We start from the raw sequence: 25,142 nt of genomic DNA, 5'->3' as shown, positions 1-25,142 counted from the left end.
ATATAAATTTACAGTTTAGGGGTTTCCTAATTATAATGACTCTTACGGAGACATAGGTTTTTTCAGGATAAATTATCATGATAATCCTTTATGGGATTGTCAGGGTAAATTGGTAATTAAGATTTGATAATCCTTTAAACATATCATCTGGGATAAGTGCTCATTTAGATATGATAATCCATAATGAGATTGTCATGGTAGATAGGTAATTAAGATTTGATAATCCTATAAACATATCATCTAGAATAAGTGCTCATTTAGATGTGATAATCCATAATTAGATTGTCATGGTAAATAGGTTATTAAAATATGATAATCCTTAATATGACTGACAGAATCAATCATGTGTTTTGGATCCAAAATTATGAAGACATTCCCATTCCCAGGCTGTGACTCACTCCTAAGCTCTGATTGGCTAATATCAAATTACTGGCCAATCAGAGGTTTGTCTTTTGAATGGGGTGTGAGCTTCATTATGAGAATATTTGTTGTGGGATAGACGAGTTCCACCCGAGGCTCTGCCAATATCCTAATTACTGAAGGTACACTTACCTGTTTTTACATTGACATTTATAATTCTGTTTCTCTTACTATCATGGGGTAGTTGTGCTGAAGGACACAAGGTTGATCATTGGTGTGACTACAGCTAAATACAGGCTTATTTCCTTGATAGTATATATTCCATTAGTAAGACCACGCAAAAGTTTGTTTTCAGCAAAGCATATATTTAATTAAAATGGCATTTTGTTATACAAAAGATGGAAAAATTGCCGCCATTAATAACATCATTGACTGTAATAAGAATGATTCAATTAGTCCAGATTGAGATACACATGGATTCATGTTTGAAGTTCCTGCCAAGTGGGCTGCCCTGTCCTGTTTACTTTCTATACCAGTGGGTGATGAATACCTAACTGCAGAACAGCATAGATCCAGATATGACTTGCAGTAGTGCACAGGAGTTCAGGATCTAATCGAAGCACACTTAGGGTGTACACTTTATACTCAAGTACTGTATATTCTCACATATAAGTTGAATCAAACTGCAATCAGCAAAGATCCTGATATGCCATAGCATAATGCACATGTGGACCAGGGTATATGTTGTTTATTCCACTAATTACAACCAACTGCAGAGACCCAAATCTACTGGTGCATTATGTGATGGCAGATCTGGGTCTGTGTAGTTTGCAGTTGGACTTGACTTTTAAGGTGTGTATATATGGTAAATAACAGTAGCTGTGTTTCTGTATTTATTGCAACTTGAACAATACAGTGCTTTTACTTAAAGCATGCCATGTTTTTATTTCAAATAAATAAGCAATACTGTCTTAATACATTGCTTCATATCAGACAAAACTGCTCCAGTGGCCTAGTGGTTAGAGTGTCTGCCTCGGTTGCGGGAGGTCATGGGTTTAATCCCCAGCCGAGTTGTACCAAAGACTTACAAAAATGGTACTTACAGCTGCCTCGCTTGGTACTCAGCATTAGGAGGTTAGTATTAGGACTGGTCGGCCTAGTGTCAGGGTAATGTGAATGAAAAATTGTTAAAGCTACTTTAAAAATCCAAATCACACACACACACACACATATATATGAAACAATGCAGAGATCGTAGCGATATGATTGAAAAATTGTTAAAGCTACGTTAAAAATCGAAATCACACACACACACACACATATCAGACAAAATATTGAGGTAGCATAGATAAAGATGCTTTATGATATGTATTATTAAAATGCATTTCCTTATTTTGAAAAAGGATTCTTTTCAACATTAAAACTGATTGTTTTATTCTTTCCACCTGTTCATGCATTTCATCTCACCTATATTAGTTTATAGAGCTGCATATATATCACTTTTCCAGTGCTGGCAGTGATGATGCTATCATCAAAATTTGTACTTTGTAAAGTTTATTTCCGAAACTTTTCTGCAGTCTGAGCACAATATGGAGGCAAGACAGGATACAGTATGGTACAGTAGCATTGACCTTGTTGTGAACTTTTAACAGTTTTAAAGACTTCAATTGTGTGTGATAAAGGAAGTTAAATATTTTAGATACATTTATTTATTACATCATTTACAGCCATTTTATCTGTTGACAAAGAATATGAAGAAAATCTGAATGTATTTGTTAGCATTGAGTGTGATTTTCTTTAATTCATAAAAAAAAATATTTGGTATTTTTATTTGACTTTAATATTATTTTTATTTTATTTAAATCACTGTTAGAAAGTTATCTTGATGTAATTTAAAAAGGAAGTAAAATCATCTTGCTAAACATTAAAGTTAAATTTACTGAAGGTAAACCTTGTCATGGTTGTGCCGTGTGCATAATTTTAGTATCTTTTTTTATGACAAGAAATGTATAATAGCATGCAACCGTCAAAATAACTTCACCGCTCTGGTGGCCTAGTGGTTAGATTATTCACCTCAGATGTGGGAGGTCATGGGTTCAATCCTAGGCCGAGTCATACCAAAGACTTACAAAATGGTACTAACAGCTGCCTCGCTTGGTGCTCAGCATTAAGAGGTTAGTGTTAGGACTGGTCGGCCTGGTGTCAGGATAGTGTGACTGGGTGGGACATCATGTCACATGTCTGCGGCATGATACCCCAGTGCTAGACATCACTATAGACTGTCACACTGCAGACATTGCAGTGATATGACTGACATTTTTTTAAAGCTACATTAAAAATCCAAATTACACACACTCAAAACAACTGAGGAAAATTCCAATGTATCAGGTCAAGGAATATGTTAAATTTAAAAACTAAATATCTTTTTTCAAAACTACTCAGTCATACACTGTTGAACCATCCATATGTAATAGCTTGTAAGTCTAATTAAACTGCAGACAACAAAGATCTTGCTCTGCCACAGCATAATGCACAGGCAGATCAGAGTCTATGTTGTTTATTCTACTGATTACTATTTACAAACTGGACAGACAAATCTGCTGGCACATTATACATTAATTACAGCAGATTTGGGTCTGTGCATCTGTGCAGTTTGCAGTTGAACTAATGTTATAAGTGAACATATATGGTATACCAGTATATCAGGTCAAAAATGTTATATTTGAAAAAGTCAATATGTCTTTAAAAGCTGGCTGTCATACACTGTTGAAAGCATTATATATATATATATATATATATATATATATATATATATATATATATATATATATATATATACTGTATATTTTTTAACATATTACATTAAATATGGAATAATTGTTGTTTCTTCAACAACACTCACTAAAATAAAAAGTCATCACATTTCTTTTTCTCCTCAGCTTTTCTAATTTACAATAAAATATACTAATAATGCACATTTTATCTTGAAATTTGTTTTTCCCCATAAGAATTATCTCATGTTTATTCACATACATTTAATCTTTAAGCATGTGTACAATGTCTGTGAACTACAATAACTGTTCAGCTCCCAGTTGTAGAGTGACTCTCTTCAACAGTTTTAAACATTCGGTAAAGTTCAGAAAATTTAACTTGTACTTGAAGAACAAACTTGTCAGCAACATCATGGAAACTTAACCATTAGAGAGCTTACCTAGAGAATCTAATGACTTCCAAATGCTCCGGTGGCCTAGTGGTTAGAGCGTCCACCTTGGATGTGGGAGGTCGTGGGTTCGATCCCCGGCCAAGTCATACCAAAGATTTATAAAGTGGTACTAACAGCTACCTCACTTGATGCTCAGCATTAAGAGGTTAGTGTTAGTACTGGTCGGCCTGGTGTCAGAATAATGTGACATCATGCTACATGTCTGCGGCATGATGCCCCAGTGCTAGACATCACTATAAACTGCCACATTGCAGACATCATAGCGATTTGAATTAAATTTTTTAAAGTTATGTTAAAAATCCAAATCACATCACATCACATAATGACTTCCAGAAAAGAATCCAATAACACACATCTTGATGCATGGGTGGTGTAGAAACAGATTACTTTATGTGCATTCAACGGCGACACAATTGACAGCTGAGTATGACCCTCATAATGCTAAGCTTTAACGATCGACAAAAGAAAATCATACAAGGACATAGTGTAGAAATAATGGATCTTCTTCACTTGTGCATGTGGCTACAAGGCAAATAATTGTTGGATTAACCCAAACCAAAATCGCAAGCTTATTTTTAAGGTTGCGGCAAGCTTGCAGCAAGCTAGCTATGTAAGCTTGCGGCAAGCTTAGATTTGAAACCGCAGCAAGCTTGCCCAGTTGCAAGCTTGCGCAAGCTTATTTTTAAGGTTTCAGCAAGCTTGTTGTTTAAGCTTATTTTTAAGGTTGCAGCAAGCTTGTTGTGTAAGCTTGCGGCAAGCTTAGATTTGAAACTGCAGCAAGCTTATCACAAGCTTGCGGCAAGTTTGTTGTGTAAGCTTGCCGCAAGCTTAGATATGAAACTATGGCAAGCTTGCATGGCCTGTAATGCTGCCATATTTCTTGCTCTTGATGTGTGAAAAGTACAAGTAATATCAAATATTAAAAGTAAAATGTTGATATATGCTAGAAAGTAATTAGCACAAAATCAATGTCACAACAAATGAGTAGCCATCAAATCATTTATTAATATTCAATTAAAAAAATATAAAAGCATGTGAAGGAAGTGTTGTTACAAAAAACAACATTAGTTATAACAATCTAAATCCATAATCAGAAGAAATTTTCAGATCCACGAGTTCATTGTCTTATACTGCGTCTAGTTGTGGCACATTTACTATTTATTACATCATTGAAGATTGCCTCAGAAAGACAGGGCTCACCACTGTCTTTCTTGAACTGTTTTAAAACAAATCCCTTTATTGCCTGTATTGCCAAATTTGGCAAGGCACTTGTGAGCAACTCGAGTCCCTGTCGCATTCGATGTTGCCAACTGTTCTTTTGTAAACAGCGTGTCCAGAAGAGATATTACTAGCTTTCTTGGTTGTGTTCCAATGTGAAGTGCGTGGGACAGTTGTGACTGAGTAATAAAACAGTCTATATCATCAACCAACCGGAATTTTTTCACTCCAGTGCTCTGAAAAATAAAATAAAATTAATGATTTTAGCAATTGTTTTCTTCTGATAAGGTTGGATTGGGTAGAAAAGCATTACATTTACTTGTCATGCATAAGGCATTGATCAGACCTATTCCATTTTGTGGACACAAAAATTATAGGAGGCTCTTCAGTAGCAAAGAAAATAAATGAACAGAAAATTTCAAACAGTTTAAAACGAGTCTGTTTGTACAATGTTATGAATAATGCTACATTTAATAATGCCCCTAGCACAAGTTTAAATTAGTAAATAATTTGAGAAAGTTGCACCATATCAAGACCAAAATCCAAAATGAACTTGTCCCGAAACGTTGTGTGCATTGGCTACTTGAAATTTTTAGTTAACATGAAGAAACAAAATACTGTAATGTTTTCCTCCCATGCGTATTTCTTGGATGCAGTGTCTGCTGCAGCTCCAACTGGCTTATCTACAGTAGGAATTTCCTGAGCTTCAGAAGCAGAATGGCTTGCCATTGAATGAAATGAAGGTGATTCAAACTGCAGCCTAGCTGCTTTTGGTTTAACAATACTTGCAGAATTCTGCTGCCATGATCTCTAAAAAATAAATAACTAGATTTGAAAACTTTGTTTTAGCAATGCAGACTAGTATTATTTTCTTAATATTTGTTATTTGAATTATCAGGTCATTGAAATACAATTTACTAGATGCAATACATCATGAAAATGTTCCTGCAGTTGCTGAAGATATAAAAATCTACAACTTTTAGTTTGAAGTCCTGACAAAGCCAAGTTTGTTGTACATGTATCTGAGCATTTCATGATTTTATTATATTTTTCTTCCTGCTAAAATAAACTCTAAGTACCAATATCAGAAAATTAACACAGTAGTGTTTTATCATGCCTACAACCATCATTATAGTCACAGATGCATGAAATAAATGACTTTTCAATTCTGTTCATAACATCTGAAATTTCCTTGTTGTTTCTATCTTTACTTCATCTCTTACTTGTACGCCAAATGTAACCAAGTTTCTTTGTAGGTTTTACACTTCTTTAACAAGAATAAAAAATTAGCCAAACTGTCACATCCTAGCTTTTGATAAATCATTTGAATTACTTAGCATAACAACACTGTATTAGTGCATGTAACCAATAACGTTGTTAGGTTTTATACATTCTTAAATAGACTAATGATAAAAATCATTATATTATTCAGCAATATGCCAGCGATGACTCATGATTTTTCTTTCACGTCATCATGATTTTTCTTTCACGTCATGTATGTTATCAATTGTGCGTGTTTGGGGGTTTTATATTGCTTTTTACAATTTTTCAGTTATATCACGACTATTTATACTTGTGAATATTATAGAGATGTCAACAATGGAACATCATATCGCAGACATAAGGGCTTGATATGTCTCATCCAAATTATTTATACATTGGGCTAACCAGTCTTAAGACTGTCCTCATTATATATATATATATATATATATATATATATATATATATATATATATATATATATATATATATATATATATATATATAATATTGGCTGGTAATACACTAACCTCCAATGTGCTGGTCAACTGCTTCAAAAACTTCACCTTTCTTGGAGTCACGTCCACATCTAGAAAAAAGTATAAAAAAATGTAATCGTCAGTTCTGTGAAAATATATGACACAAACAATATTTTGACGTCAAAATCAAAATTGCTTTTTATTACTATGTTGGTTTCAAAGGATCCCCTTTCAAGACCGTATTACTAAATTTGTCAATGAAACAGAAGTCGGAATATTCTTTCAAAAACTAAATGCCAGAAGTTATCATCACAAAATTACAGAGACTATATTTGATGGTGCATACATTGTTGGTAAGAAGCATTTACAAGTACTTGACATCAAATATCTCGCTGCATTAAGTCAGTCTGTAAATAACTTTGCAATTGGTAATTTTTATGTATTTTACCGGATTTTGCTAAATGGAATTCTTTATCACAGTGTAAAATATAACACACATTCAAGAAATTCTTGCTCTGTTCTTTATTCATTCAATGGTGTAAACCAATGTGGACAAATTATGTTCTACGTTAAAATTTATCCACTGTGCTGCTACTTGTTGAATGACTGCAGATGTACTCCTTCATTCTTTGCAATTGTAAATAAATTCACAAAAGATGAAAAATGTGCATTTGTAGATGAAACCACATTGGTTCATGCATGTTTGAATCACATTTATATGGGGAAATTGTCTGATCATTTTGTAGCCATACCTCTTGAAAACATTGTTGGTCTGGGTTTATTTATTAATTTTTTAAAAGATAAGAGCTGTATCATACTAGGACCTAATACTGTGGAAAGTGATTGAATTAGTTTTATAGTAAACATTGTATGGGATGACTTTGATAATATACTGTGGAAAGTAATTGAATTAGTTCTATAGTAAACACTGTATGGTATGACTTTGATAATATACTATTTATGTGTATTTGTAATGACAAGCTTTTGTATACTTTAAAACTGTTTTACCTGTAGATTGTAATATTTGTATTTTTCGGAACATTAACAGATTAAAGACAACCAGTAGTTATTTTATGATTATAATCCATGTCACTCACTGACAAAATAGCCAATTCAGAGTACAGTCACTTAAAGAATTTTTCTTATATGCAAAAAGCTCAATTGTTTATCTAACCTGGCTGATATTTTAAACAAGATATATCATTCAATTAGAAGAAAAAAAAACATTGTAGAAATAAATTACATTTTATATTAAACAAGGAAAAGAAATCAGTTTAATTTAAAATATATATTAATAAATTTCCTATTTAAGTTCAGACAGAAATGTTGGAATAATACATTTTATGCATGTAGCAGCTAAGTACAGCTGTTTAGCATTTCTGTAAGAATTGAAAATGTATAAATATATATTTAACTAGAGTGCATTAATTAAAACAAAATAACATTTAAATTTGACTTGTTTCTTACTGCACATGATCTCATGCAGGAGCTATATAGCTACCTGCCAACTTTAAACTGTCGTGACTGAATAAATTATAATTTGCATGAAGGCTTATGTAGAATTTTAGATTTTGCAAGCTTGCCGACTTGTAAAATTTCCTTCTGCAAGCTTTAATTTTTTATTTTGCAAGCTTGCAGACTTAAATTGGAAAAATTTCTTTTGCAAGTTTGCACAATCTTCAACTTAAGATTTTGCAAGCTTGCAGCAAGCTTACAAGCTTGCAGCAAGCTTACAAGCTTGCAGCAAGCTTGCAGACTTAAAAAAATTTCTTTTGCAAGCTTGCACGAGCTTCCATACTAGCTTGCACAACCTCAACTAGCTTGCCGTAAGCTTGCAGTAAACTTGCTGCAAACTTGTGGTAAGCTTGCATTTTGGTTTGGGAATTAAGTTTACATCTGAGACTGAATAAAAGTCACTTTGCTGATACTAAAGAGTACAAAATCAACGTGGGGCCCCGAGTGGTCTAAAGCGCTCTTCGTTACGGATCACTGCCATCTCACCTCTGCATGGGTTCGAGTCTCGGATTCGGCTAATTTGGATATGTGAGAAAGCTTGCCAGTAGCTTCTTGAGGGTCGGTGGTTCTTTCTGGGGTTTTCCCGGGCTCTTCCTCCACCATTAATACTGGTCACCATGTATAGCCTATCGTGTGCTGAAAAATGGCGTTAAACCCTACAACAACAACAACAAAATCAAGGTTGAAGAAGCAAAACTCTACATACAACATGTGGAATTCTTACCCAAGGTGGTAAATGACACCAGTCTGGATCTGACTAGAAATACAGCCAAGTATCCACTGCCATAAATGGAAGTAAAAATATTTGTTATTGTCTCTGGATTTTGATCCAAGATTGAATATCATGCCTTCTAGGATCAAGTGTCTAAATGTGTTTATTGGCAGCGTCAGCAATGCTGCCTTCAAGGAAACTGCTGATTAAACCCTTTCGCATTCCAACAGTTCAACGATTTTTATAGAAGTGACCCGAGATGGTTAGATGCTGTGTACCAGACCCTTTGAGCCCAACCGAACTACTTAAGGTCCTGCTTGACTCTGTTTGAAGCCAAAGGACAATTAGGAACTAACAGTAACCATGGCATTTCTTATACAGGAAAGTATTGCTTTTGCAGATTTAGGTAATGTCACAATGCAAAGAAAAAGAGCAAACATTAGGATTCTGTTTTCATCACCACTTAGCTTAAAGAATCGCACTTCTGACCAAAGAACATTGTTATCGTTGTCAAATTGATCATTCTATTAAAAAAGAAAACAACACGACCAATGTTTGATGATGAGTCAATGTTAATTTCAAGGAAGCTAACCAGGCAATGACCAAAAAGCCTAAAAACCCTCACTCAGATATATCTCATAAAAGTTTTAAAAAACCCAGCTCTTGGTCCTAGAAAAATATTTTTAAAAATCACCATTCATATCATGGGGGGGGGGGAAATCACTTCATATACAAAGTTTACATTTATATTCCATAAAAGAATGCCATTTTCTTGCATGCTACATTAAATTACATTGGATGTTTTCCCCTTTAAATGCTGGCCAATACGGCAAAGAGAAGTGGTTGGGAAACTGTACTTGCTTCTGGTACATGATTTGATACACTCTTTTCAAAGGTTGACTGACGATTTGGTGTGTGGGTAAACGTACACTCTTGTGCGGTTCATAGGCGTTACTTTAAAGTTTTTATCCTGTCCACACTGCAAGGCTTCTTTCAGTACGCCAAAGTTCACTATTCGACTGGTGCGATAATTGAGAGTCCATCCTTTCACTTTACACTTGGAGTGCATTTCTCCTTGTGGGTCTCGGTATTCGTAGCCATAGTGCTTGTCCGTCCAGGCTCCTAAACGGTCTCCTTCGATGTGAGGGTGGCGTTGACCCAGGCGTTTGATGTAGATGCAACTGTCTATGTCAAAGTACAGGATGCGATCTCCTAACAGTTCTAAAGCTTGATACAATTTTAAGCGAGCATGGGCTGTCACATAAGCCGCAATGATGTCATTCCAAATTCATCAGCCTCTACAAAGTCCAGTTCTTCCTCGTAATTGACTAAGATCAAGTCCTGACGAAGGATGTCCACGTGTTTCGTGTATTTATTTTTGTCGTGAATCATCTGGAAGTAGCGAGAAGATTCTGTCAAATATACTGTCTTGGGTAAACACGGTGGTTGTGCCATTTTGCCCCACAAAGAATTTAATATCACTTTGGTAAACGTGTTTCGTGTATTTATTTTTGTCGTGAATCATCTGGAAGTAGCGAGAAGATTCTGTCAAATATACTGTCTTGGGTAAACACGGTGGTTGTGCCATTTTGCCCCACAAAGAATTTAATATCACTTTGGTAAACGATCCCCTTCCTTCGTTTTTCTCCACGTGATCTAAAGTGATGCCTTCCTACTCCCTGTATTTCTCTTCAAATTTCTTTTTGGTCTTAGAGAGTGTGGCACCAGGAAGGATATCCGCTATAAGCTTCTTGTTTCAGTTACAAAAAGGCATCCACGTAGTCTGCGAAAATGTCTTTCTGAGTCTCGTTGTCTTTGAGGTATTTTTGTGTCTTGGGAAAGTGGAAAATCTCCTCATTGGCGTGGTATGGCAAACAGGTGGCATTCGTCCATCCTCCGTAAAAACCATCCTTCGGGTTCAGAGGGTCCACCAGCTTATATCTTTCCATGATAAGTTTAAACTTGGGATCTGTTTTCAAACGGTCATTGTATATGTGTTCCCACATTTCCACCACATGGTATCCTTGCTGTTCTAACTTCAAGCATCGCTGACAAGTGGCCTCATACAAGTCTTGTAAAAACTGATGTAGTTAGTAACAGGCAGGGCAGACAAAAGTGCGCTGACAAGCAGAACAATGCACTCGTTCTTGTCCTTCGTCAAGAAAGTGCTTAGAAGCCAAACATCCTGAGCTTTTCGATTCACGATGCTTGTGTTGTTCTCGATTGTTATAGCCATAGTCACATTTCTCACAGTAATAACTGTATCCCAGGAATCGGGTGATCCTGGTAATAGCATCAAAATATTCAGTGTGAATGTATTTTCTGTCCTGAAAATCTTTTCCTCGAAACAACAGAGGTCCACACACTTCTTGAGGATGCAATTTCAAGGTGTAGCGTGGAGCCAAGACGTCTTGCAATTTTTGTATTTCAGGAATGCCAGGAGTTCTGCTTCTCTTCGTTGTTTGGCTCAGTCCCATTGTCAAATAGTTTTCCAGGCTCTTTCCCATTCTGCCGTGTCATTCTTGTCGGCATACGTTTGTCCCACCATGATGACATGGGCTAAACACATCTGGTCTTGAGAATTGTTAATTTGAACGAGGCTACGCGTGACGTTTGCACGTATTGGGGTGGGGTTCTTCCAATATAATTTAATTAAATTATGATGAAAGTTCCACCCTGGCTCGTTAGGTTAGAAAGTTAAATTAGTGACAAGATAGATTTACAGCTCTGAGCCCCCAGTCAGCAATGCCGAAGGTTAAATTATAGAGAACACGAAGATGAAATTCAATCAATAACAATTTAATAAATGTGATAATTTAAAACGATAACTTCCAATCACTCGTCTTCCCCTCGACCAAGTGACAGCCTAATTCATCCCGTGATTTACAGTGTGAGTTCGATTTTCCCCCTGTCCTTGCATCTACTCATCTATTTCTTCCCGCTGATTCCTTCCTTCTTTCCGTTTCTCTAACTCCTCCTTTGTCTCCGTTTCCCTCTCTACTATCTCCTCCTCCAATTTCGCTCCCAGACTTCAACTTCTCCTGACTTCTCTCCTTTCTTCTCCTTTCCTCCGTCTCTACTATCTCCTCCTCCAATTCGCCCCTAGACTTCACTTGTCCTGAGTTCTCTCCTTTCTTCTCTTTTCCTCCGTCTCTCTATCTGAGACTACGGGACCAAACTGTAACTGGTCTGTCCCTCAAAGCTTCCTGTGAAAAACCACAAGGCGTTAACATATGTTTTATCGAATCTCACCTCACACTATAGCGACAATTAATCATCAGATAGCTATCACTGTTTCGGTCACGCATGCATACACATCGAAATTCCCACACACTTCTTGCAGGGTAAACAATGGCGTAATAACACGGTATCAGCGAATTGTTATACAGACATCAATACATTGCGTCACGTCAGTATATACACATATATATTTAATCTCATCGTGCTACAATCTGACAACAATCAGACGCATGTCTGTACATTACAAATATTCAACAATGGCAAAATCTATAATCATATGAACATATGTGTTAGTCTACTATAAAATACCCACATAGTAAATTACAATATTAACTCTTACGACGGCTGCAAGCTATATAATTCTTTACAAATATCAACTAATTTCTTCAAAATATGCAAACATATTAACAAAACAAAGTAATTCTTCGTACTACGATTCTAGTAATAATAAAGTATACATACGACCTACAATTAAAATGCAGTCGCATTCCACAAAGACCGAACAAATATCTACTGACCTTTTGAAGCTTTCTGTACTTAGAGTTTCCCGCTCTAAGATTTTCCCGCCAATAACGAATGGCTATTCGGAGTTACTCTAACCTCTTCTCTGGGTAATTTCTCTCAGCGAACTAACTTTTGCCGGAAAACGCGGAGATATCATTCTACCCAAATCAAGGTCTCTCCCCTATCTCGATTCTGATTGGGTGGCGCTGTGCCCCTGTCCAATCGTCTTAGCGGCCAGTTCAACCTGTCTGTCTGTTTGCAGGGGAAAGAAGTTAGGACACTCCCACTTCTTCAGGCAATTTCTTTTGATCTTGGAAACATTTCGACACCTAGGTGATAATTGGCTATCGTGACTTTGCAACTCCGATGTCCGGTTCTTCTATTCTAGCCACAACAATCTTACATAACGGATTAGTGCTAGCCTTCGGCAATGTTCGACATCAAACAATGGCCTGTCAGAATTACCTTGATTATACATGTTTCAACTGGGCTACTCTGGGTCGGGGTAAACATGACACTACGCTTGATGATATGAAGGTGGTCCACCAATAACACTTTTCTACTTGTTCTTTCCCTTGGGGAAGAGACACATGGGTCATGAACAGTGTCGCTTTTCTATCGTGATGTGAAACTTGTAATTGGATTGTTGCACATGTTGAATCTTGTCAATGACTTTGGAAGGTGTCAATTTTACTGGGCTGCTAAACTCGATCCAAACGGGCGACTTCAAATTGTAGTGATGAATGCAAAGTCTCAACCGATCGTTTTCGTTGGCTTAACGTGGTCATTTCAGTGTGGTTAACAAAGAACCCCACACATCGGTGATGAACCCCTCTGCTTTTTCCAGCAGTACATCGGATTTGAAATCTCTAAACTTCACCATGTATGTGTAAGCTGTAGTTCAAAGTTTTCTAGAGGAGCGCTTTTCCGTCTCTTGAATGTGGTAGTACTTTTCAAGGTTTATTGGTTGACTTTGGTTGAGTGTAGACTCTCTGGGTCTGGATTCGGGCTCATTCATGCCATCTCCAAAATAGCTGGCATGAATTGGAGCCAAGACTTCAGCTACTGTGCGAGGTGATATGTCACATTTCTGCCTCTTACTTTCTTCTCCTTACTCCGTGAAATGATGCAATCGTTTCTTCTTGACTGCAAAAAGTCAAATGCCTACATTTTAAATGCCATGGGTCCCTATATCCATGTCAGACCAGTGTCTTCCCTACATAAATGGTCAATGTCATCCGTCACAGTATTCATGTCACTCTCAAACCAACCAGAATGATGGAAGAGCCCGCACAGATCAAACTTCTGATCAGAGTTTTGGAAGGTGTCATAAGAAAGTTTTCTTTCGACAAGTCTATGTACAACTCCCCCTCCTTTCGAGGTAAAAGTCAAAATACTTGCTATACCTGTAAGAAGAAAGGGCATTGGGCTACGTAATGTCCGGACCGTCAAAAAAGCAATACAGGTGTCAGAAGAGACAAACGTCAAGATACTTGTTATCACTGTCAAGAGAAAGGACATTGGTCTTCAGTCTGCCAGAAGAAACACAGGAGCAAAAGGAAGAGTGATTTCGAACAGGAAAAAGAAGAGACATCCTCCCAAAAGGAAGAACCGTGACACATCCAGAAAGAGAAGAAAAGAAAACAAAGAGAAAGTGAGAAAGAAGAGGAGTTAAAACATGTGAGAGTGAAGAAATTTTAAAATAAAAAACAGAGTGAAAATAAAGTCATAGAAGAAGTCTATGAACTTTTTAAAGTGTTGTGTTGGGAATTGGATTGTAAAATTTATAACAGAATAGACCAGACAGAAAATGTGACTCTTGGTCTTAATTTGTGTGAATGGTAGAGTGTGTGTTTTTATTTCCTCTTCCCTCTGTGTGGTTAGTAGATAATGGGTTTTTCCCCTTTCCTTTTTCTGTATGTGTATATTATATTTGGGGTTTGTATTCGTTCATGTACATTATGTGGCTAATATATTTGGGGTTTGTATGCGTTCGCATACGTTGTGTGGCAGTATATTTGGGTTTTTTTGGGGGGGTTTGTTTTTTTCTTCTTCCATCTGTGTGTGTGGTGTATGTGTGTGTGTCTGTGTGTGCACTCGTACGTTTGTGTGCATGTGTTTGTGTGCATGCATATGTTTCATCTGTGTGTATGTGTGCGCACATATGTTTGTTTGTGTGTATGTATTGGTCTTTGTTTGTCCCTGTAAAAATCTTTATTCCTACGAAATTAATTTCACCTACCTATAGTTGCGCATATTCAGGTCAGCCACTTGCAACACTGTTGCCATTATTTCCCTAGTGTCAAGTATAGTGACGTCAATAAAGCTGGACATTTTGAGACTATAAATATAAACTTGGGTTTTTCCAGAGGTTGTAGCTATAAATAGATACTAGGGTTTTTAAACAGGAACATCACATAATTTGAGGCTATAAATAGGTAGTGGGTTTTTCCAAAGGAATTTTCCACACGTTGGAGCTATAAATAGATATGAAAAGTGGGTTTTTCATAGGAATTTCAACAGGTTATAGCCATAAATAGATACATGGGTGTTTATCCATGATCGTCACACAAGTTGAGACTATAAATATTTCTAGGTTTATCCAATGTAATCTAATGTTTGGGGATATGTTTAGTCTCCTTAAAATCTGGGACAATTTCGTCATTTTAGCGTTACTTTTAGTCACATCCATTTTGGCGTTGGCGTTTTGGCGTTGGTCTTTTTCTTGATTATAGCTATTTATATCATCATTACAGTGATGCAAATTTATGAAAACCGCCAACATAATTTCAGGTCTATGTAATGCTTTATATATAAATCTCGGGCTTGTATTAGTATATGTCTGTCTCTGTTGTGTTTGGTTCTCTACCATCCTTGTCCCTAGATAGGTCCTATAGAATTTCCCCATTGTCCCTAGACAGTCCCAATCCATTGTCGTTTGATTCCCCTTGTCCCTATACAGTCTCAACCTATGTCAAACTTTTCCTTGTCCCGCTATAGTCCCAGCCATGTTAAATTTCCCCATGTTAAATTTCCCTGGTCCCTATACGTTCCCATTGTGTTTTCCTTATATGTCCTCATTTGCCCTACGGTATCAATATATTTATATGTGTCATATATGTATATGTCTCTACCCTGGTAAGCGCGTATTCAGGTCTGCCACTTGCAACATTGTTGCCAGTGTTCCGCCCAATTGAGGTCAGCCACCTGCAATATTGTTACCAGTGTCCACTACCGTAACGTCAAATCCTATTCAGTCTAAACAGGCCCATGTAAAATTCCAGTTTGAGGCTATAGTGCCGGGACCCTTTTTAACATAGAAGTCTTCGGATTTAAAACAGAACACTTTCGATGGTGAAACAAATACAATGTTTAATGATGAATGACTTGAATGAGAAAAGAATTATGATTTATACGTACGTGTATAAGATCCAAATATTATACAAATTAACATAATCTGCACGAACCTAATATTGCAAAAAAAAAAATGAAAGAAAAATAATGACCTTACACAGTACAAGGACAAGGTGAATGATCCACAATAATTTTACACCACGAAAAGAATGATGTGTTTGACTCAAATAGTAAAAATGGAGTTATTCAAATAGTGACAAATGAAGTATTTTACTCAGATATTAAAACGATGAAAACAATGGGACAGATTCATACGAAATATATTTACAATCCCCAAACAATGGGTGATACAAACCCCAAAATTAGATCACGACTAAAAGATTAGATGTATGGAGTTACACACTCCGTCACCAGCACACTTGGCTACCAGTCACACTGGTCAGTCAAGCAGTCAGTATTCCAGATAGTCACCGACCACCATTCAATTCCTTGGTCAATCAAGCAATCTGTACCCATCAATCGGTCAGCAACGCCTGATCACCTGCTACTCGACCAGCAACACTGTTAACTCACCTCTACGATTGCTATGGTTCAGCTTTAAATATGCTATGGTTAGCTTCTATGGTTAGCTCTCAGCTGGTACCAAGTCGACTCCGATCAGCTCTACAACTGCGACTCCAATCAGCTGAAAAGACATCTAACACCGTGTGCTATGCATGATAGGGGCATATACGATAAAACGTAATGACGTTATATACGGTAAGCTACACAGATTACATTATCGGCACAATGATTACAAAATAATACACAGGTTCAGAAGTGAACCCGTGCTCGATAAGGATCCTACAGTATTAAACGTTTCTTTAAAAAAAAAATGCAACTTTATATTGCTAATATAAATCTCTTGCCAAGTCACAAACAAGAATAGAAAATATTTGCATTATACTACGTAAGCCGAAGCTACATATAAATTATTGTTGTTGTTGTTGTGGGGTTTAACGCCATTTTTCAGCACACGATAGGCTATACATGGCGGCCAGTATTAATGGTGGAGGAAGAACCCGGGAAAATCCCGGAAAGAACCACCGACCCTCGAGAAGCTACTGGCAAGCTTTCTCACATACCCACATTGGCTGAATCTTAGACTCGAACCGCCGCAGACAGAGGTGAGATGGCAGTGATCCGTAACGAAGAGCGCTTTAGACCACTCGACATATAAATTATACATTAATAAATGTGGTAGTACAGTATTTATAACTTATATATAAGAAATTAATAAATAACTCACATACCTCTACAGCTGAAGATGTGCAAGTCCTTAAAGTATTTGTTGACATCTCTCATTTCTCCCCAGCACAAAGCTGGTTTGAAGTCAAGAGATGACACATTGGTTTTCCAAATGTGTGTGTGTGTTTTGCATTGTTTCCCTGCCCACCCATGATAGATGTGCAGTGTTGATGTAAAAAAAAGGTAATAGTGCTAAATAAGTAGTTTTTGTCAGAGTTGATCTTGGTTCTGTTCTATCAATGTTCTTTTAGTTATCCCTTCCGCTGGATCCTGGTCTGTACTTACACCCCATGGAGCTCGTAAATTCTTCGAAACTAGTTTCTTTTGGGATCCATTCGAGGAACTTGAATGCAATACCCTCGACTAACATACCGGTGAAGTTTCTGGTTGGGAGGACTCTTTTCTCCCAACCACTCCCTAAAACCAATCAGAATAAGATTATCAGCAGACATAGTCCTCGTGGATTATTCTCTTAGAGCTCCGGGGACATTTTCCATTCCTAGACCCTGCAGGCTTGAACCTGGCTTCGTACTCCCCTACCCTTGTCACCGTTAAGGGATCATGTTTCCGCTTCCTGTTAAAGTTTGTTAACTTTTAGTGACTTTTGCCAAGGTCAGATTTTGTCCTCTGTTGGTGGTGTTTGCAGTGTTGCTACAGTAATTCTCTATGCACGAAATCTGTTTTATTTTGGTTCCTTATCTGTTTCGTTGTTAACTTGTGCAAGATCGTTTTTGTGGAATATGCTTTTGTCTCAGCACTTGAGTAATTTGGTCCTCTATTTCCTGTTTCAGAGACCTTTTTTTGTTCGCTTCGTTTAGAATAATTTCTGTCCTGTTTGTATCACGTATGTACATTTCCACCTCCGTTCTGTAATATTCCATTGGTTCACTAATCGTGTTCTTGGTTAGGCTCGTGAAGAGTCGCATTTTATGGGTAATACTTCATAAGTTGTTGTTGTTGTTCTAGGGTTTAACGCCAATTTTCAGCACAAGATAGGCTATACATGGCGGCCAGTATAACTGGTGGAGGAAGAACCCTGGAAAACCCAGAGAAGAACCACCGACCCACGAGAAGCTACTGGCAGGCTTTACCACACTTCATAAGTACCTTATTTGAAATTATATATGTATTTTATCCATAGTCCTGAATCGAAGTCCGTATCTGTCCGTATCCGTTGCCGTTACGTGGTATGATTTGTTTTATGGTATGTTTTATCGGTTTTATTTCTTTAGAAATTCAAAGTCAAAAGTTCCATTATCCTTAATTTAATCCATAGGCATGAATCAAAGTCCATATCCGTTGCCATGGTATTTTAGATTTGTTTCATGGGTTATACTTCCAAAGAAGTACCAGCTGATTCACTCTCGCCTCGTGGTCAGGCTTATACACACAATTCCCTCCCTTGTTTCTTCCTGACATTTCTCCTGTTCCAGTGAACAACAGAGTGAATCAGACCACTCATTGACAAGAAGTTCTGTAATGTGCAGATTTATTCCTACGGTGAGGCATTTATACACAGAAGATGTCGCCATACATCGTCTGAACGCTGCAAGTATTCGGTTCTTCCCATCGAAAGCACTTCGCACGTGCGGCATAGGAAGCACCGAACTGATTGTTTCGAAATATTGTGTAATATACATAAATCATCCTCGGGTATCGTTGTACACAAAAACGAAACCAGAGTACATGTATACAATTCCGTGACATCTGCCCATTGGGATAAACTGTGCCAGATTTGACAAGTTAGTACTGTTCTGTCGTTTTAGGGTCATTATGGTTGACGCGTGGAGCCTACTGCCGGGCCATTTTCCTCTCTATCCGTCTTGGACATACAAAAAAAACTGTGTTGGCCGATTCATACTCGTCTAGCAACAAAGTGCCCCGAACCGGGGTGGCGCCAGGGTGGTGGTATCAATTTTCACCTGGCATATCATAAGCGAAACACTGACTGTTCCATTATGTGTGTGTGTGTGTGTGTGTGCGCGCGCGCGCGCGGTTTTGATTCCCACACATCTTCAGTTCTTACTATGGTTTGGGGCTTCAATGCCCCGAATTGCGACACAACTATGTAGCGAGCGGTGTTCTAATTCCCTCCCATACGATATATTAAGAATACAGCGGTACTGGAACTAAATCATCGCACATGCCCGAATGGGTGAAAGCGACATTAATGCAAGGAAGGAAGGAATTCCTATAGTCTTCAACTAAAAGAACAGTGAACAGTATTATTATCAGCGAATACAGTCAGAGATGGAGACATTAATCTCACCACAAGACCTGAATGCGATAAGGAGACTGGACCTCCAAGTCGGTACAGGATGGAGCCTTCGAGTCCAGGCAAAACGTACAATGCTTTTGCTGATCTGAGAGGATAATACAACTAGATACAATTAGAGAAATGCACCCCAAAGAAGACCGGCATTAACAAGAGCAAAAGAGGTAAAACAGAGGGAAAATACTATAACATCAAAAGCCGACCGAACCCAAATGTCGGTTCCACAACTGCCCCACCTCAAAGAACTTCCACTGCGAAGTACACCAACTTCACAAAATCTAATAAAGGAGGTCTGTCTTACCTCACCAACACCCATTATAACAACACCTATAACTTCAATGAGTTCAATTCAGTCTTAAAAAGAAGCCCCCCACAGCGGCAAGGCGGAATCAAAGAGTAAGCAGCAAAGTGAGACGTAGTCTGAGTCAACTAAGGACACCCAGACGAAGGGGCTACAGGATCCAGGATTCTGGGAAAATAACTGCACCCACAATAGCACCAGAGAAAAGAACTTCACCCACAATAACAACAAGAAGGCTGACAACTACAGCAACAACAGAAAGCAAACTTAACCAATGTAAACATATAGATACAGCTGCAACGGTCATCACAATACAGCAAAATATGTCACATTCGTTTTGATTGGTGAAAGCTCCTAATCAATTCCGATCATCTCTTAGATTATATATAGAGGCACATTAGTCACGTGGTTGCCCTAATCGATTCCTCGGGACGTCAGAGCACTGTAAAGTAAGCAAATTTTCACAGATTATGAGTTTTTGCAATGGATCAACACATCCTGAATTGGGAGGACCAAATGGAAATGATTAAAACAGCAAAAGGATTTGTTAGGCAGTTGATGGGGAAGGATACCGAAAACCATGAGGGACTGGGATCAGGACAAAAGGGACAGGGAATGACAAAGGAGGGCGCAGACACAGGAAAGCCTGAACCAAACTGGATTAAAGTTTAGCGGAGACCAAGCTAAAGGGAGGGCAGGATTCGGTCCTGGAGATCTGGTCACTGCTGGCAAGTATGGCCTAATAAAGAGCTATTTTCAGGGTTAAGAAGCAACGACCCTTTTAAGAACCCACCAGATCTCTCAGAAACAGAGATACCACCCAATTATTGCCAAAACATGCGTGTTTATATGGATGTGTTGGTGTGTTTATCTTAGGTCTATGTTGATTATGCAGCTAAAACTTGAATCTCCTCGTTATTCTGGCTTTAGGTTTGCAAGTATCTATGTACGAGTATGAAATGTCATTTTGTCTACTCTAGGTGTCACTATTCCTTAATCTCCCTCCTATTTTTACATTCCTTTTCTCACGGCTTGTTGGCGAGTGAGATGGTGTTTTGGGCAGCAAATATGTGTGTTGGTAAGTTCGTCTGGATGCTGATCAGTACGTGTGGTTGTGGGTCAATGCATCTAGTTTTAGCATTACATCTGCCGTAGTTCCCATAAGGCTCCATATCCCATTGTCCATTCTATTCTTAAAATGGGTACTATGTGGGCATAATTGCTAATTTGCCTTTGCCCACCAAGTTTAAGTTAGTTCCTATATTTGATGCATATAATACTGGTGCAGAATTTCCCCAGGAGGCTGTCTCCAAATTGCTCATTCATCTGATCCATAACTATGCAGATTTATGCCAGTATTGTTTTAGTTGTCTGCATTTTCTGTTGGCTTGATGATCGGCAAAGCATGCAATGTCTTCGTCTAATGAAAAACTAACGGACCACCAGCTCAGAGTAATCCCATAATAAGGGATCAGCTCTCTCATTTTGGAATTGCAAGATCAGATTAACAAAATTAACAGTATTTTTCAGAATATGTTATGCAACAAAAATCACAATTATAAATTCAATTAGTGTAAATGCATCTAGATGCACACCAACTTTGCCATCGCAAACATGTAGAGAAAAGGTCATTTTAAACTTGTCAGTGCATCTGCACAACTGGTCCATCATGTTGGTAATGCGCTCAGAATTTTGTTATCCTGATGATTGATTTTATGCATTATGCTCAGCTGTTAAATCTTCGGAAAATAATTTCCAATATGTTAATTGAATAATCAGATGCAAAAGATATTTCTCGCTAGATCACAACATCATAACTTCGGGATTATTGCTTGCATGCAATAGTAAGGTTTAAGCAAGGCGCTTTACAGTGAACGTGAACAGTTTCAGAGACTCTCTGTCTCTGTCTTATTCTCCTTGAACTGCTTTTATCTTATATTTATATTCAACGTTATTCTCCAATATATGTAGGAGGAAAAGTACCTGCCAACTCTACACCTTTGGTACATTTTGGCTCCAGCGAAACCCGAAGACGCATATCCAAGATACGCTTTACTGTTCACCTTTTGATCTGCAAAACGAAGAGAAATACAAATCTGTTCGTTTGTGCTCGTCTATCAGTGCAAACATTTTCATGTGTGGCACACACTTTCTTTCTCAAGTGAACTTGACAAATAACAAATCAAGTGCACGCAGGTGCATTTTTGCATAAAGACAATGACGCTACAGTCGTACGAGGGCATTAAGCTGTGACAAGGATGTTTGATTTCTTCATTCAAATCTTTCGTAGTAAGTAAATCCGGAGATTCAAACTGGGCGATAGATTCCTTGAACAAGCCGTACTGGAGAAACGTATTTAACTTTCACTTTTTGATGGCCAGTTTGGTGCATTGCCTGCTCGACCCACTACACACACCACAAACATGTGCGATTCAAGCAATATCAATGGGAAAGAATTTGGATAAAAGCTGAAGTTTTGTCGAAATATAGTCAAGGCCGTCGCAGGCATCCCCACCCCATCGGAAACAAACATACAGCGTAATGGCGACCCACTTCAACTCAGGGACTCATCTGGGGCTGAATTTGCATGTGCTGTAAAATTGATGTAGCCTATATGCGAAAATTAACAAGCCCGTCAAGTTTTGCGCACCCACCCACCCCGAAAAAAGTTGAAATGACGTTCCTGCTCCTACTCCTGTCTTGGTTCACTTACGACTGCCCGGATTATAGTAACAATTCGTAAAGGGTCATAAATAAAAATCTTAAACAATGGATACAAATTACCTAATTTTGCTTGGTTCACAACATAGAAGTTAGACTCATTTTACAATAAATAAAACATGGTGTGATCATGACGGAGACTGTCAACGTGCACAATGTAATCTGACAAATTTTAAGTTATAATAAAGCTCAAGAATGTAAAATTCTTTTAGTCATGCGGAGGAAAGTTGTTTTGGATTTAAATCATTTGATTTCATACTACATCAGTTGATTAATGTAATTTTGGCGGCGACGGCTGCCCATAGATAAATGCTACTTGTTTCAAACAGATCGCGCATGCATTATTCCGAATTCCTCGGCTGGTTTACATCGTTTGTTAATCATTTTACAAGAGTCTGGCGTTTTATCAGTAAAGTACGACGAAATCTCTGACATGAAATTACCTTATCGGTAATATAAATTAACATAAGGAGTGCAAGCGTGACCATAACCCTCTGTTCGATTCGACTTTTCTCACGCGTCTTTTACCGCTTCAGAATCGCAAGAAGACTGGAGGACTCACGGTACTAATTCAACTCCAATATTAAACATATGGAAACACTATCATATTCAAAATTCAATAACTTAAAATTTCTGGGCGCTGATGATGAGACCTATAATTCTCCATGCACATCTAAACTTGGTGCAAGCTTATTTATGGAGAACACCATATGACCCGCAACATTTTGTTTATTTACATGTGCATGAAACACGTTATTGATTCTGCACCAAATTAATCAGGTGCTACTTACATTATTGAGTACTCCTGGGTCAAGTCTGTAAAAATACTAAAACTGCATCAGTAGAAATTTGTCTATATTTTTTAAAATTACATATAGGATAAACTTCCAAAAGATATTTTTACTAAAATTTTAATTTTCATTATTAACCAATTATGGACCACCAAACCCGTAAATACTCTATTATTTGTTCCCATTTCTAGACTAGTTCACAGTTCTTCCGTGTAATTAGTACTGTGTGTCCTGAAAAGCTACTCATATCCATTCAAAAGACAGTAACGTACCAGCGCCTAACTCTCTGATGACAATTCGCATGAATCCAATCCGGCGAATTAACCTTTATTTTCACCATTACGGTCACAAATCCTTTCTATACGATTAAATCAGACGGAAGTAACCCATTCTACCACCGGCTGAATGCTTTTTATTTTAGACTGTATCATTAGTCATACAGGTAAGACCATGACGCTGATATTTATATTTTGGGCGTCAGCACTTAAACCAAACCAACATGTGATATGTCTTACATTGTGCGACTAATTGTATCATATTCAAATTTTATTGATAAAACTTTGATACTTATTGATAAAACGTCAGACTCGTGTGATCCTTTTTACTTTCGGTTTGGATTCCAGTGGGTCTTGAAATCATAGTAGGACGGCTGTCATCAGATACAGAAATATACACAGTTTAGTTTAGATCGATAGAAAAGGTTGCTGAGTACATGTAAGGTTTACATGCTGTTAAAAACTACCGCCATGAACGTTAACCACTCAATATAATAATTTTAAATTTCAGATAAAGTCATGACTTTGGATGAAGGGTGTTCTGTCTGGTATAATGTGATAGAAGTGACAAGACACAGGAAATTATAAGCATTGTGGGGTTGGGGGTATAATTCTTTAATTCAGTTATCTGTCTCATCCCCACTTTACACTAACACCAAGCCTTGAATAAATAAATATAAAAATAAGTTTACATTCCAGGTAGATTGATAAATTTACACTAATCAAGAATAAACCTAAACATGTTATGAAGCTAGTGAAAACAAAATATTATCAGACCTTTGGAAATAGTAGTTGTGATGCGAGCATGAAAACCTCATACAGAGCCTTGGGGTGTAGAGATAACTCCTTTCTGCAGGGGTGTATTACCATTATGATGATGCTGTCAGCGTTGATATTTTCTTCTTCCATTATTCTGCTACTTTTGCTGCTTAATACTGTCGTAAAATTATCACTTTCATTATTACTGCTGTTACTGTTGCTATGAATACTACTACATTTGCATTAATAGTGTACAGTCAGTTGTCTGACCTTGTCAGTAAGCTCAGAGGACAAAGTATGTCACATGATTTTCATCATCATGATTAGTATGCTGATCTCCCCAAAAGAGAAGAAAATGTATTTCTTGTACTAAAGTGAATTCATTGTAAATATTTCCTATGCTGGCATGACTCGCTTAAATCTAAGAGGGAAGTGTTAGAAGTCAAGAAAATATTTGTTTTAAAAAAAACAACAGTTACTTGTTTTTTTTTGTTTTTTTTTTCTCGTTTACACAGCAACCATTGTAAGAATTGGCATTTCATATTTTAATTCTCTCCTGTCTATCCATTTAATAGTTTTTAGATTTTGTAGTTCTATACCACTTAAAATAAGAAATTAAGGAAGCTTCATATTAGATAGTGTTTACATTTTTGTATGGTCTTTTTTAAGTACAGGTTACGGTATAGAAAGACACACACACACAATGTAACCATAAGCTACTGCATTTTTTGTGAAAAAGGTCAGTGTCACCATGACTTTGAAAGAAAATGCTTTGCACTTGAGTTCTAATCAATATACTCTCACCAGATTTCATAGATGTCTTGTGCTAGGGGAAGTTATTTCTTTTGGAGCTTCAAGTCATAAGTCA

The 25,142-nt window shown here is 37.4% G+C and overlaps 2 protein-coding genes across 3 annotated transcripts in view; one reads left to right on the top strand and one right to left on the bottom strand.

The window, feature by feature from the left end:
* Positions 1–2,608: 2,608 nt before the first annotated feature.
* LOC149773604 (uncharacterized) lies at positions 2,609–23,602 on the bottom strand. 2 transcript variants are annotated; one of them, XM_089946306.1, is made up of 4 exons: positions 23,513–23,602; positions 6,592–6,650; positions 5,420–5,611; positions 2,609–5,037 (listed from the first exon to the last, which is right to left on the bottom strand). In XM_089946306.1, exons 1-4 carry the CDS (start codon positions 23,541–23,543, stop codon positions 4,780–4,782), a joined length of 540 nt encoding a protein of 179 aa, XP_089802432.1. In that variant the 5' UTR covers positions 23,544–23,602; the 3' UTR covers positions 2,609–4,779. The 2 variants fall into 2 exon arrangements, 1 of the variants encoding a protein (XP_089802432.1); XR_016417356.1 differs by lacking the exons at positions 5,420–5,611; positions 23,513–23,602 and adding an exon at positions 22,893–23,171 and having other exon boundaries at positions 4,906–5,037.
* The window catches only part of LOC149773603 (uncharacterized), a 29,019-nt gene continuing 27,344 nt past the window's right edge, over positions 23,468–25,142 (top strand). The window contains exon 1 of the mRNA XM_089946303.1: positions 23,468–23,682. The gene's annotated coding sequence lies outside the window, so the exon portion shown is untranslated. The remainder of the gene's footprint in view (positions 23,683–25,142) is intronic.

Source organism: Sinohyriopsis cumingii, unplaced genomic scaffold (genome assembly GCF_028554795.1).
Source record: "Sinohyriopsis cumingii isolate HCF-2022 unplaced genomic scaffold, ASM2855479v2 utg000624l, whole genome shotgun sequence".
NCBI classification, from domain to species: domain Eukaryota; kingdom Metazoa; phylum Mollusca; class Bivalvia; order Unionida; family Unionidae; genus Sinohyriopsis; species Sinohyriopsis cumingii.
The sequence above is the reverse complement of the archived record's forward strand: the minus strand, read 5'-3'. Positions and strand labels throughout refer to the sequence as shown.

Excerpts from the sequence above, each read along its gene's own strand:
- LOC149773604 (XM_089946306.1), bottom strand. The coding sequence starts at position 23,543 with ATGCGAATTGTCATCAGAGAGTTAGGCGCTG. Across the intron at positions 5,612-6,591 it reads AGTTGACCAGCACATTGGAG|AGATCATGGCAGCAGAATTC; the intron begins GTTAGTGTATTA and ends TTTATTTTTTAG. Across the intron at positions 5,038-5,419 it reads CATGGGAGGAAAACATTACA|AGCACTGGAGTGAAAAAATT; the intron begins GTATTTTGTTTC and ends TTTATTTTTCAG.